The 14,841-nt window shown below is 44.9% G+C and overlaps 1 protein-coding gene across 2 annotated transcripts in view; it reads right to left on the bottom strand.

Moving 5' to 3' along the window:
* Positions 1-14,841, bottom strand: part of PREX2 (phosphatidylinositol-3,4,5-trisphosphate dependent Rac exchange factor 2) — a 202,097-nt gene that overhangs the window by 64,377 nt on the left and 122,879 nt on the right. For both annotated transcript variants that reach the window (XM_072151744.1, XM_072151745.1), the window contains exons 24-25: positions 4,627-4,849; positions 2,564-2,771 (exon numbers count right to left, since the gene is read on the bottom strand). In XM_072151744.1, coding sequence (XP_072007845.1) covers positions 2,564-2,771; positions 4,627-4,849 — 431 coding nt within the window. The remainder of the gene's footprint in view (positions 1-2,563; positions 2,772-4,626; positions 4,850-14,841) is intronic.

Below are 14,841 nucleotides of genomic sequence, written 5' to 3'. Positions count from 1 at the left end.
GAAAATTATAGAGAAATATTGACCTATGGTCACTAAATTTTCACCAAATTTGCATAAATCACTACAATCAAATATATGAGACAGTGATAAATTTTTAAAAAGAGCTATTTCTGCTCTTATCAGGCTCTTTTCCTTCGCCACCCTCCTAAAATTACATTTAATCTTCAAACTTTGCTAAATCCTGATTAGACACAAAGAGGAAGCTGATTTCATGCAGCTCTATGTAGAGGGGAGGTAGGAGAAGTGAACCAGGGCTGATCGAGAGAGAATAGACACAAACACATCAAAGGCTGAGGGATCTAATTAGTAAGTTTCTATGACACCCTAATTTCTTTATCTATAGCAATGATGCCTAATAATTCACTTTTATGTCCCTTATGGCCCTGCTGATGGTATGAGGTGAGTAGATTTCCTCTACTTTCTATGCGCAGGATATAGGAGACATAGCAGAGTTTTTGCTCTATAGTAATATTGGAGACTATAGTAAAACTGGTGGGCCGGGCATTACAGATGTGTAGTTATACGGCTGCACTTCAACAGTTGCGGGCGCTCACCGCTAGGGATCCTACCACGATATGAGAACTAGCCAAAAATGGAAGCACTCCTTTAAGTAGATTCTGAAGGTTATTTTTATTCAAGTAAAACGGCAAACACAATGGGGCTCATTTACTAAGGCTCCGAATCCCGCACTTCCGTGGGGTTAACCGCCAATTTCCGATTTGTGCCGAATTGCCCCGGGATTTGTGTCGCAAGATCTGCACTACATGCACCGGGACGAAGAAGGTGAACTCCAGCGGACCTCGGCACAGTAGCGACACCTGCTGGATATCGGGCGCACGGACCTTAGTGAATCCCGGCAGACCCGAATCAGCGTCGGACAACGCACCGCGGGATAGCGACTGGACCGGGTAAGTAAATGTGCCCCAATGTGACGGTTCAGCACAGACAGCCTTTATCAAACAGAGCTGTGGATGGCTATAGATGAAGCGCTATGGTTTGGCGTTAGAAGGGTACAGCAGCACATGGGCTAGGTATCATGCCAGAAAACTGGCAGAGAAGCCACAATAAATTTGGACCAGTATGTCCATGGCATCCAATGCAATACCAGTCTGTGGTGTTGAAGGAAATAAGGAATCCCCAGCTTCCCTTGTCAATGTTAAAGGGTTTTTTCCCATGAACAAAAGTTAGTCCCTAACTTGCTGATCAGTTGGGTCAGTGATGAAACCCCCACAGATCACGAAAATATGGGACCCCTCATCGCTTCGTCACACTAATGGAGCAGTTGTTAGTAATCTATATGGAGCTGACATGAAATTGCCGAGCGCCACGCTAACCGATATCCCTCTGCTCCATAGAGATGAATGGAGCAGAACGGTGATGCACGACCGTCTGCTCCATTAGTTTGACAAAGCAACGAGGGGTCCAACGGAGGAACACCATCGGAGCCCTCGTTTTTGTGATCTGTTGGGGTCCCAGCACTGAGAATCCCCAATGGTCAGCAAGTTAAATTTTGTTTGCTGGGTTTAAAGGAAAATCTGTGAATTCGAGTTGGCAATTGGCTTAGTGATAGGAAACAGAGTGTTGTCATTAATATCACATTGTCATATCGGGTTGAAGTTATCAGTGGAGGCCACATGAGTCACCAATGGGCCAAATTCTTTTATATATTTTTATTAATGACCTTATAGAGGGTTTACACAGTAAAGTTTAAAGGAAGTCTACCACCAGAATCAAGGATTGAAAACCAAGCACACTGACATACTGGTGTGTGCCGCCTCTGACAGGATATCTTCTTTTGTTAGCTTTTTATGCCCGTGTTTTTTCAAAAAAGGCTTTTAAAATAATGGAAATGAGCCTAAGAGGGCTTTGGGCTCCATAATTGTTAATAGAGCCCCTCATGCTCATTTGCGTAATTTTTTAATTAACACTTTCTAGCAAAATATATTTCCAATCATTGGGCATATTTATCAGGACCTTATTTGCCCCAATCCGCCACCTTCACGCCAGTGGGTGTGAGTGGGCCGCAGCGGGGCGTTACTGTTCCCTGCACCTGCGCACTTGCTGCTGCTGGCGACTTTTCATATGTGAATTGTCGCCGGCTGCGTTTTTTTCTAGAATAATCGTTGCGCAGCCTCCCGCCCCGATACATCAAGAGGCAAAAGCCTCTTGATGTATCCCTCTGTGAATATGCAGCGGTGGGGCTATCATATGCTGGAGCATGAGCGCCAGCGTATGATAAATATGCCCCATTATCTCTATTGGAAGAATCTTTCATCCCCATAAGCTTTACATTTCTTGGCAGCATATTGCCCCGTGAACAGGTAGGACATAAGGTGCCACATAAAAAATATGATTATTATCACCTCTACTTGTCACAATCATCAGGAGAAACTGTTTCTAGTAACAGAAGTTTCCAGTAATTGGCCTGAAAATATAGTGTTGAAGAGCTTTATTGAGAGAAGATAAATTCTTACCAGCCTAAAAATAAACTGTGACTTCATGTTTGTCTATAATATTTCATTACGCTCCATAACGGTTGCTAAATAATGTCAGGATTACTTACTCATCAATCTGAGCGACACACGTTTCCACCTCTGCCAGCGCTGAATGGAGTTTGCAGAGTAATTTATGATGGATGTCTTGTGTTTCCAAATCTTCATTGCTCAGCAGATATCTCAGTCCATGACCGTCTCTTTGACCCAGTGAGTGTCCTGATGGTGCAGCCATTGTGGTAACGGTATGCTGTATGTATACCATGGGATTTAGTTTGCCTAAATGATAGCAAGAAAAGTGAAAATAGCAGCTAAATATTAATCAATAAGGCTGAGTTCACACTCTGTTTTTGTTAACATGGTCAATGTGTATTCCAGGAAATCTTCTGAAGGGCACACTGAAGGTTCCCATATGCACATGCTGTCAGACGGAGGCCAAAAAGTATCCTTATCCTTATACATTGGTAACACAGGATGGACTACTACACTAAATCATTGTGTTGTGTACTGTAAGAAAATGTGTACATTTAGCCAGATATTTTCTAAACTTTCTGCTGCCTGAGGCGACCTATAGTCCCATCCAGAAGTAATATATTAGGTTCTTTTTTTAGTAAGTGGGTTCTCCATGCAGTGCCTCACATCCATGATGACATCAGGTTTGACACACTATTTTTAAGTGTCAGGTCCTGCTTTATAGCAGGTGATTGTGCTTCTGATGCTGCCCCCCATCTTGCTGCAGGTGGTGCTGCCTGAGGCAAGATGCTAAACATGCTTCTTTGATGGTGAACCGCTGCATTTAGCTGAGTTTATAAGAGCTTATGAGAGACGGATACCAATGTATAGCATGCATCCCAAAAATCCTATAAACAGAAACCTTGTCTGTTCCCTAGTGATGTATCTATCAATATATGGAGACACCCTAAACATCAGTAGCAGCGAATCAATGCTTTCTGCTACTCAGAGGGGACAAAGGGGTAGGGGTGCACAATTATATTACACTTTTACAATTATTTTTACACTCTATGCTCATATAGTGGGATATTTACAGCCTAAGGCCTCATGCAGGCAACCTTTATAGGGACCTTGATCTGTCCGCAAAATTGCCAACCAGATCATGACCGTCATAGAGATCTAGGGCACACGGTCATGGTGCAGTGAGCACTTTGTGTCTTACTGCACTTTGACCTGACGGGGACATGTCCCATATCTTGCCATTTAACAGGGGCGGTCTCTTGGATTTTGTATGTTGCCCCTGGCCTCATACTCGCCCAGATTATGGCCTCACAATGGAAGGTAACAAGAACCAGAACCTAAGGCTGGACACATACAGCATTTTGCATTATTTTACTGCAATTTAAGCATAAATATAACTGTTAAATTACTATGACATAAATCATATATATTGCATAAAAAATTTATTGTCTTTAGTATTTGATACAAAATGCAACTTGCTTTGTGTATGGCATTTATTTCCGTTATGTACATTGTTTATGTAAGTAATCTTAGAAAATATTTCAATACATGAAAAAAGATATCTAGATCAGATTTTATTCTTAAATTGATTCATTTTACATTTTGAAATATCGGCAACTATAAAATGAGTGAAAATGTTATTTAAGCCTGCCCAGGTATTGTGGAATATATTGACACCATAAAGAAAAAAAGATCATCATTAATAATATGAGATATCTATTCTTCACAACCTCCATAACACCATCACTGGGGCAAAATGTCAAGGGATATCAATATCTAATGGTGAAATGGATTTCACTACTGGGAAACCTACTCTATGATGCATCAGTGATGTATTGTTTCTTATCTTAGGCATCACGCATCAAGCAATTTAGAAAGTGGTTCATAAGTACGGCTCCAGATTCCTTATTCTAGGGAGAAACAATTTCAATAAATATCGGCCTCCTATGAATTGCAGATATTAAAAAGTCAAAAGGTCAAGATAAATCCAATTTACATTCCTCCAAGTGTAATATTCTTGACTCAGAAAATCAATATATACTTGGTTAAGAACAGTAGGAGTAGACAGATGTTCTCCAGGTTTTATGAACGGTTACAGACCTACAAAACAATCTCTAAAGTACATAGAAAAACTAATATTCTTCCCTCTCAAAATTCTCACCTTGCTCTGTACTTTTATTCTCCTTGTCTTGAGATAGTTGCTTTCTGCTGTCTAGCTGTACCCCAAAAGCGCTCCCAAGTGATGTCAGGGTTTTGGGGTATGACACCTCCATCACATTGAAATGGCAGTTTGTTGGGCAGAAATCACTGCTATGTAGAGGAGATATCTTTGACTTGGCTTGTTTGAATGTGGGCCAGGCTCGGTTCTTCAGAACCCTGGAAAACTAAAAGTGAAAAAAAAAGTTTTGAAAATATCTGATGATAATTAAAGTCATCATAGAGTTGTTACACAGTAATCTACTTCTTATTATTGCCATGTAGAATCCGAGGAGCTGCTTCTTCCCCAGACTACCCCTCCCACACCATAGGCCCACTCTTAGTCCCTCCCACTCATGAATAAGCCGGACCGCTGTCAGCTTGGTCCGGCATTCTCAGGATATGGCACTGCAGTTTGCTAGGCTTATTGGAAGGTTCCGATACAGCTAGCAGTTTGACACTGCTACATCAGGGGTAATTTTTTTGAATAACCCGACAACTTGTTAAATGAATGTTTCAATCCACATAAGTCCTCTTTCACACGAAAGTTTGATTTCTCCAGTCCTGTATTTTTGTGATGTATGAATCATATATAAGTGATGTTTTTCATCAGTATGTGCACGTATGTCACTATATCCATACCGTATCTGTATAAAATACAGTCGCGGGCAAATGATGGATTACTATTGGCTGACTGAAAAAAAAGCACCTCCCTCTGATTCTGGTCTCCCTGGATACTGCACGAACATACGGCAACATATGGTGCACAACCATATGCAGCACATGTGCGACGCATATTGTAAACATTCCCATAGACTCCTATAGGGCATATGGAGGGGAAATACTGGAGAAAATAGGTCATGCTCTATATTTTTTTTTTTACATCTTGCTCACAGTATGGTTTGGTGGACAATAAGGCCATGTAAATGGATGGCTCGCTGTATTGCTCTTTGAAATGAATGTGGCAATTTGCTATCTGTACAAAAACTTTTACTTAACCTGTTAAAATTTTCTATAAATGGACAACCCCTTTAATGCATGGGAAATACAATACTTTTTTTATACACTAGATAATGATATTGAGAACGATATCTGAACCATTGATTGTGCGAGAGGTTATAAAGTTATAACATGTCTATTTAGCTTATATCTATATGTTGGCACCATGTGGTGGGAGAAAAGCATTATTGCAACAGGATTTATAAGGAAACAACATCTATGTGCCTCATCGTAAAGTTGGGGGCCCTTATAGCTACACTATAAGTACATGCAACGCTATGGGTGGTGTATTCAGAAAATGTTTGATGCGAATCCCAGTCACTATGAAAAGGGTTTTCTAGGATATTGATATTGGTGAGAGCAGGAGACAACACTGGGTACTTATCATTCTTTATATTGCTATTCAGGATGTAGTGACTAAACCCATGATCTAATCATAAACATATTGATTTTTTTGCATAAAGGGCCAATTCCATCTTAGTAAATAACAGCTAAGATGGGAAAATGTGCTATATTGTGGCTCGGAATCACAAAAACTGTTCCACCTCTATGAATAACACAGAGGTTAGAGTTATAGAAACAATTAAGTATATATAATGCTGTTTCTATATCTCCTGAATGACAGAATCAGTGTAGCCTCATTGTACACAGGGTCAGGAGGCCCCGGCATCCAACCTGAAACACTCAATAATGGAGGATGTGCACAATTATATACATACTGGGGCACATTTACTTACCCGGTCGCGGTCCAGCAGCACGTTCTCCAGCGAGGATTCGGGTCTGCCGGCGATTCACTAAGGTAGTGCGCCCGATGTCCACCGGGTGTCGCTGCTGAGTGGAAGTACGCCGGAGTTCGCAGGAGTTCACTATCCTATTCCTGGTGCAGGTAAGCGCGTGTCAAGCGACACATTTTTTTAAAAAAAATTCTGCGTTTTTTTCGAATCCGTCGGGTTTTCCGACGGCCATGCCCCCCGATTTCCGTCATGTGAAAGCTGCCGGCGATGCGCCACAATCCGATCGCATGCGCCAAAATCTCGGGGCAATTTGGGGAAAACCACACAAATCGGAAAAATACGGGAAACCTGAGTAAAATGTGCAAATCGGACCCTTAGTAAATGACCCCCATTATGCTGCACATCGTTCATAACAGTGCACATCTTCCACAGTACACAACATAAATCGGCAAATCAAATAAGTCGTGGGAGAAAAAGGGGAAAGCAGAACAACAGGACTAGGGATCTCTCCTCTCTAGTTGCTGGTGTATACTTCCCCCATGTGGCCAGAAGCTACTGGGACAGATCTGTGTACATGTAGAAATATATCTAGCAGTGGATAAATGTGTGTCCATTAGTGTATAAATCTGTGTGCAATAGTGTATAATGTGGGTGTATGCAAATATGTATATGCTATGGGGCCCTGCCTCTCCTAGTTACCCCAGTAACGCACTCACTTGGGTGTTATAGAAAGATTGTAGCACAGGCACGCTGTATCCGATGATCTATAGAATATTATATATATATTGTAAAGGGATACATTATACCCACAAAAACTCTTTGGTATATGTTATCTTCCTATCTATATAAATAGGTCCTGTTTAGGCAGTAAGGGATTAGGGGGATTTGCTGTCGTTCTGAAAGATCTTATTCTCCCACACTCGAAAGAGTAGAATTCCAGAATCAAATTTTAGGGGCTTTCAATCTTGACTCCACAAACATCTGGAACTTTTTAAGTGATATGTTACTTCTATAAAGTGCACAATGTACGGATCGGCACATGGGCTATTTTTAGAATTCAACTTTCGCACAGAAAACGTTCCAGCATTCTATGCAATTTTGGTTACTATGGTAACATTCTACCTCGGAAGACAAAGGCACGGGCTTTCTGAAATATTTAACGACTTCCAAAATGTGTCAATTATTGTTAAAACAGAATAATAGCTTTCCATTGATCAGTGTATTGAAATGCAAGAAGGCAAACAGACTTAAGGGAACCTACCACCACGAATCTACCTATGAAGGTAGATGGGGTGGTACGTGGATCAATAGGATGTGAGGATAGCCCTTTTAAGGTAGGTAGGTAGGTAGGTAGATAGATAGAAGATAGATAAATGGACAGATACATATATAGGAAATAGACAAGTTCTAGGAGATAGCTAGACAGATAGATGTTGAGCATCTTTACCTGGGCATTTAATCCAGGGGTATTTAAGGGAACCTGTCATCAGGAGAATAGTGTCCACATAAACATAGAGTTTTTAGCTCTTATTTAGATCAAAGTTTACCTATGCAGAGCTGTGTCGCTTGTTACATGGGAGTGGCCAGTGAGGAGTGGGGCAATTATGTATGACATCCTCAGCGACAAGGAGGAGATTTGGGGGACATGGGAGGTTTTTTTTAAATTTGAAATCGCTGCTTGATGGAGCGGTTTCCCTAGGGTGGGGGGAAACCAATTATCGCTGGCCATGGGACTAAGGACATAGGTCTGCATAAAGAAAGGTTATCTCAAGATGACAGGTTTCTTTTAAAAGAGCAATACATTCTCTGCCCACAAAGGTCCACATGCTGGGGGCCCCTTTAGGACAGTGGGCCCTTGGTAAATACCCAGTTTGCCATGCCCTAACACCGGTCCTGGCCATCAGTATTTCCTTTATACCCAAATCTAGGGGTGTTTGTAGAATTTCGGTGGGCATCCTATATGTAAATCCCAGATGCCTAGTGTACAAGACCTGGGGTACTTGTTCCTGCTGCTAACTGCTGGGTCACTGCTCAAAGGATAGGCCTGCCCAAAATAATTTGTCTACTTTCAGCATCATGCAAGCAAAAAGCTAACTTAAACATAAGGATTCTTGTAATGTAGCTTGATATATTTTCATATTCCTAATTGCCCCCAAAAATCAATGCACTTGGCTTTATAGATGTGTCAAATTCACTCTCCTAAAAAATGCTCTTTGAAAAATGAAGCATTGCTTTAGAGTAATTATGCCACACGATGATAAACTGAATAATCAAAGCCCATATATGCCGCAAATCTTCACAAGTGTCATAAGCTCCAGGAAAAAAAAGCTATATTTACATTAACTAATTATCATCACATCCAGATTTTGGAGCAGTTACTATATTTGTAAAGTATTTAGTGCAGATATCCGTGCCTTAGAAGTGTCCTCAACTGTTTAAGAAACTGGGAGTTGTAGTTTCTCAGCATCTAGATACACACTTGTAGATCGTTTCATCATTCCCACCAGTAAGTTGGCATGTAAAGAATGCTAAAAGCTGCAATTTTAGTTCACATAGTGCAATTTTGGGGGAATCTTATACCCCAGCGGTTACTTTAAAAAAATAATGGGCGTGGCAATTAACAAGACAGGTCTGGGGTGGAGACATCTCTGTTTGGCTTATTTAGGTTAGATGCCCACAACCAAGAATTTTTTTTTCACAGCCATCTTGCATCTGTTTAGTATCCATTTGGCTTTTTATTCATCTCCCCTCTGACCTCTTGCTCCATCAGAAAAATGTAGTACTCCATTCCTGGCTAAAAAATGAAATTTACATAAAATCATGGTTATGTGCAGGCGCTTTCTAAGTCTATTGATACTCTTCTGACCAGCACACAGAACTGAAGATAGTGTTACGTATTGGGTCTGGAGGTTTGATTGACCTCATAATGCTGCAGTCCTCTTATGTTTCCACTTTTTACTCTTCTTTTCTACTCCTCTTAACAAAAACAAGAACTTTATACAAAGAACTATGAGTCCTGGTAATTGTCCTAAAGGCACCAATGAATAACAATTAGAGATGAGCGAACACTAAAATGCTCGGGTACTCGTTATTCGAGACGAACTTTTCCCGATGCTCGAGTGCTCGTCTCGAATAACGAACCCCATTGAAGTCAATGGGAGACTCGAGCATTTTTCAAGGGGACCAAGGCTCTGCACAGGGAAGCTTGGCCAAACACCTGGGAACCTCAGAAAAGGATGGAAACACCACGGAAATGGACAGGAAACAGCAGGGGCAGCATGCATGGATGCCTCTGAGGCTGCTTAAACGCACCATTATGCCAAAATTATGGGCAACAGCATGGCCATGACAGAGTGACAGAATGAAGCTAGATAGCATCTAAAACATGCAATAATTGACCCTGACACTATAGGGGACGGCATGCAGAGGCAGCGGCAGCAGGCTAGAGAGTGTCATGGCGACATACCCTAAATGGACTCAGGCTTCAAACCAATGGGTGGCAGAGAGGAACCAAAGGAGGTGAGCAAGAAGTGCTCAAATAATATCGGTACATGATAAAAGTTTGCCAGTATATTTTGTGGATTACACAGCAGGGTGGCGACAAAGTTAACATGGAAGCCATGAAAACAACCCAAAATTCTGCCTGACACAGCTCGTTTGATAAGGGGACCATGTATGGAGGCAGTGAACTAGTAGTAGATTAAAGGTGCTGCAGTTAAAACTATGTTAGTTGGATCTTGGCATGGAGCTGGCGCTCCGCTGCCAGGCGAGCTTTCGCCAATCCAAGCCCCTGTCTCTAGGCTACTCCCCAAACAGCACTTCTAAGAACCTTTTGTATAAGATCAAGTGTAGTAGCGTTCTTATAAGTTTAGGATATGCCGGGTGAGGGGAATGTAAACAGATGCGCAAGAAGCGCATGATGCGCATGGAGCTGGCGCTCCGCTGCCAGGCGAGCTTTCGCAAATCCAAGCCCCTGTCTCTAGGCTACTCCCCAAACAGCACTTTTGTATAAGATCAAGTGTAGTAGCGTTCTTATAAGTTTAGGATATGGCGGGTGAGGGGAATGTAAACAGATGCGCAAGAAGCGCTGAAATAATATCCCTAAATGGTAAAAGTTTGCAAGTATATTTTGTGGATTACACAGCAGGGTGGCGACAAAGTTAACAACTTTGATGTGGAATCCATGAAAACAACCCAAATTTCTGCCTGACACACCTCGTTTGATAAAGGGACGATGTATGGAGGCAGCTATATGGACGACTTTTGGAGGTAGGAATGGAGACAACGTGTGGAGGCTGCTATGGAGACAATTTAATTTGGATAGTGCCTGTATGTGGCAGTCCCAAACATTTTTCAAACCAGAGGAGCAGGTAGGTGGCCCTCCAGTAAAATGGGATAGATTGAGTGCCTGTATGTGGCAGTCCCAAAAATTGTTCAAACCAGAGGAGCAGGTAGGTGGCCCTCCAGTAAAATGGAATAGATTGAGTGCCTGTATGTGGCAGTCCCAAAAATTGTTCAAACCAGAGGAGCAGGTAGGTGGCCCTGCAGTAAAATGGAATAGATTGAGTGCCTGTATGTGGCAGTCCCAAAAATGTTTCAAACCAGAGGAGCAGGTAGGTGGCCCTCCAGTAAAATGGGATAGATTGAGTGCCTGTATGTGGCAGTCCCAAAAATGTTTCAAACCAGAGGAGCAGGTAGGTGGCCCTCCAGTAAAATGGAATAGATTGAGTGCCTGTATGTGGCAGTCCCAAAAATTGTTCAAACCAGAGGAGCAGGTAGGTGGCCCTGCAGTAAAATGGAATAGATTGAGTGCCTGTATGTGGCAGTCCCAAAAATGTTTCAAACCAGAGGAGCAGGTAGGTGGCCCTCCAGTAAAATGGGATAGATTGAGTGCCTGTATGTGGCAGTCCCAAAAATGTTTCAAACCAGAGGAGCAGGTAGGTGGCCCTCCAGTAAAATGGAATAGATTGAGTGCCTGTATGTGGCAGTCCCAAAAATTCTTCAAACCAGAGGAGCAGGTAGGTGGCCCTCCAGTAAAATGGGATAGATTGAGTGCCTGTATGTGGCAGTCCCAAAAATGTTTCAAACCAGAGGAGCAGGTAGGTGGCCCTCCAGTAAAATGGAATAGATTGAGTGCCTGTATGTGGCAGTCCCAAAAATTCTTCAAACCAGAGGAGCAGGTAGGTGGCCCTCCAGTAAAATGGAATAGATTGAGTGCCTGTATGTGGCAGTCCCAAAAATTGTTCAAACCAGAGGACCGGGTAGGTGGCCCTCCAGAAAAATGGAATAGATTGAGTGCCTGTATGTGGCACTCACAAAAATTGTTTCAAACAGAGGACCGGGTAGGTGGCCCTCCAGAAAAATTAAATGCATGAAGTATAGCAAGAGCCAGTGGGCCCTGTCAAAAAATAGCCATTTTCCTCTGCTTTACTGTACAAAGAGGAGGAGAAGGAGGAAAATGAGGAGGAGGAGGAGGAGTGGATCAATTATTCAGGTTGAGCTTCCTTCACCTGGTGGAGATTGGAAATTCTGAGAAATCCAGCCTTTATTCATTTTAATAAGCGTCAGCCTGTCAGCGCTGTCAGTCGACAGGCGTGTACGCTTATCGGTGATGATGCCACCAGCTGCACTGAAAACCCGCTCGGACAAGACGCTAGCGGCAGGGCAGGCAAGAACCTCCAAGGCGTACAGCGCCAGTTCGTGCCACATGTCCAGCTTTGAAACCCAGTAGTTGTAGGGAGCTGTGTGATCATTTAGGACGATGGTATGGTCAGCTACGTACTCCCTCACCATCTTTCTGTAAAGATCAGCCCTACTCTGCCGAGACTGGGGACAGGTGACAGTGTCTTGCTGGGGTGACATAAAGCTGGCAAAAGCCTTGTAAAGCGTACCCTTGCCAGTGCTGGACAAGCTGCCTGCTCGCCTACTCTCCCTCGCTACTTGTCCCGCAGAACTACGCACTCTGCCGCTAGCGCTGTCAGAAGGGAAATACTGTTTCAGCTTGTGCACCAGGGCCTGCTGGTATTCATGCATTCTCACACTCCTTTCCTCTGCAGGGATGAGAGTGGCAAGATTTTGCTTGTACCGTGGGTCCAGGAGAGTGAACACCCAGTAATCGGTGCTGGAATAAATTCTTTGAACGCGAGGGTCACGGGATAGGCAGCCTAGCATGAAATCTGCCATATGCGCCAGAGTACCAACGCGTAAGAATTCACTCCCCTCACTGGCCTGACTGTCCATTTCCTCCTCCTCCAACTCCTCCAACTCCTCTTCTTCTGCCCATACACGCTGAACAGTGAAGGACTCAACAATGGTCCCCTCTTGTGTCTCGCCAACATTCTCCTCCTCTTCCTCCTCATCCTCCTCCACCTCCACCTCCTCCGATATGCGCTGAGAAACAGACCTCAGGGTGCTTTGGCTATCAACAAGGGAATATTCTTCCCCCGTCTCTTGTGACGAGCGCAAAGCTTCCGACTTCATGCTGACCAGAGAGTTTTTCAACAGGCCAAGCAGCGGGATGGTGAGGCTGATGATGGCGGCATCGCCACTGACCATCTGTGTTGACTCCTCAAAGTTACTCAGCACCTGACAGATATCAGACATCCACGTCCACTCCTCATTGTAGACTTGAGGAAGCTGACTGACCTGACTACCAGTTCTGGTGGAAGTTGACATCTGGCAGTCTACAATCGCTCTGCGCTGCTGGTAAACTCTGGATAACATGGTCAGTGTTGAATTCCACCTCGTGGGCACGTCGCACAACAGTCGGTGAGCGGGCAGTTGGAGGCGTCGCTGCGCTGCCCTGAGAGTGGCAGCATCTGGGCTGGACTTCCTGAAATGCGCACAGATGCGGCGCACCTTCGTGAGCAAATCAGACAGATTGGGGTATGTCTTGAGGAAACGCTGCACTATCAGATTTAACACATGGGCCAGGCATGGCACATGTGTCAGTCTGCCGAGTTGCAGAGCCGCCACCAGGTTACGGCCGTTGTCACACACAACCATTCCCGGCTTGAGGTTCAGCGGTGCCAGCCACAGATCAGTCTGCGCCGTGATGCCCTGTAATAGCTCTTGGGCGGTGTGCCTTTTGTCGCCTAGGCTCAGCAGTTTGAGCACCGCCTGCTGTCGCTTAGCGACGGCACTGCTGCTGTGCCTAGAGCTACCGACTGATGGCGCCGTGCCCACGGATGGTAGTTCGGAGGAGGAGGTGGAGGAGGGGTGGGAGGAGGAGGAGGCATAGTAGGCCTGAAACACCTGGACCGAGGTAGGCCCCGCAATCCTCGGCGTCGGCAGTATATGAGCAGCCCCAGGGTCAGTCTCGGTCCCAGCCTCCACCAAGTTAACCCAATGTGCCGTCAGCGATATATAGTGGCCCTGCCCGGCAGCACTCGTCCACGTGTCCGTGGTCAGGTGGACCTTGTCAGAAACGGCGTTGGTCAGGGCACGGATGATGTTGTCTGACACGTGCTGGTGCAGGGCTGGGACGGCACATCGGGAAAAGTAGTGGCGGCTGGGGACCGAATACCGAGGGGCGGCCGCCGCCATGAGGTTGCGAAAGGCCTCGGTCTCTACTAGCCTATAGGGCAGCATCTCCAGGCTAAGCAATCTGGAGATGTGCACATTAAGGGCTTGGGCGTGCGGGTGGGTTGCACTATATTTGCGTTTCCGCTCCAGCGTCTGGGGTATGGAGAGCTGAACGCTGGTGGATGCTGTGGAGGATCGTGGAGGCGACGATGGGGTTTTTGGGCCAGGGTCCTGGGCAGGGGGCTGACTAGCAGCTGACACAGGGGAAGGAGCAGTGGTGTGCACGGCCGGAGGTGAACGGGCTTGTTGCCACTGAGTGGGGTGCTTAGCATTCATATGCCTGCGCATACTGGTGGTAGTTAAGCTAGTAGTGGTGGAACCCCTGCTGAGCCTGGTTTGGCAAATGTTGCACACCACAGTCCGTCGGTCATCCGGTGTTTCCTTAAAGAACCTCCACACTTCTGAAGATCTAGCCCTCGCCGCAAGAGCCCTCACCACGGGAGCTTCACTAGTTGACAGTGGCGCTGATGCACCAGCTCTGGCCCTGCCTCTCCGTCTGGCCCCACCACTGCCTCTTCCAACCTGTTCAGGTCGAGGACTCTCCTCCGTCTCAGAAGCACTGTGTTCACCCGGCCTCTCAACCCAGCTTGGGTCTGTCACCTCATCATCCTCCGATCCCTCAGTCTGCTCCCCCCTCGGACTTCCTGCCCTGACAACAACTTCCCCACTGTCTGACAACCGTGTCTCCTCATCGTCGGACACCTCTTTACACACTTCCACTACGTCAAGAAGGTCATCATCACCCACAGACTGTGACTGGTGGAAAACCTGGGCATCGGAAAATTGCTCAGCAGCAACCGGACAAGTGGTTTGTGACTGTGGGAAGGGTCCAGAAAACAGTTCCTCAGAGTATGCCGGTTCAA

The sequence above is a fragment of the Engystomops pustulosus genome, chromosome 5 (assembly GCF_040894005.1).
Source record: "Engystomops pustulosus chromosome 5, aEngPut4.maternal, whole genome shotgun sequence".
In the NCBI taxonomy this organism is placed as follows: domain Eukaryota; kingdom Metazoa; phylum Chordata; class Amphibia; order Anura; family Leptodactylidae; genus Engystomops; species Engystomops pustulosus.
This window is presented reverse-complemented; position numbering and strand designations above follow the sequence as displayed.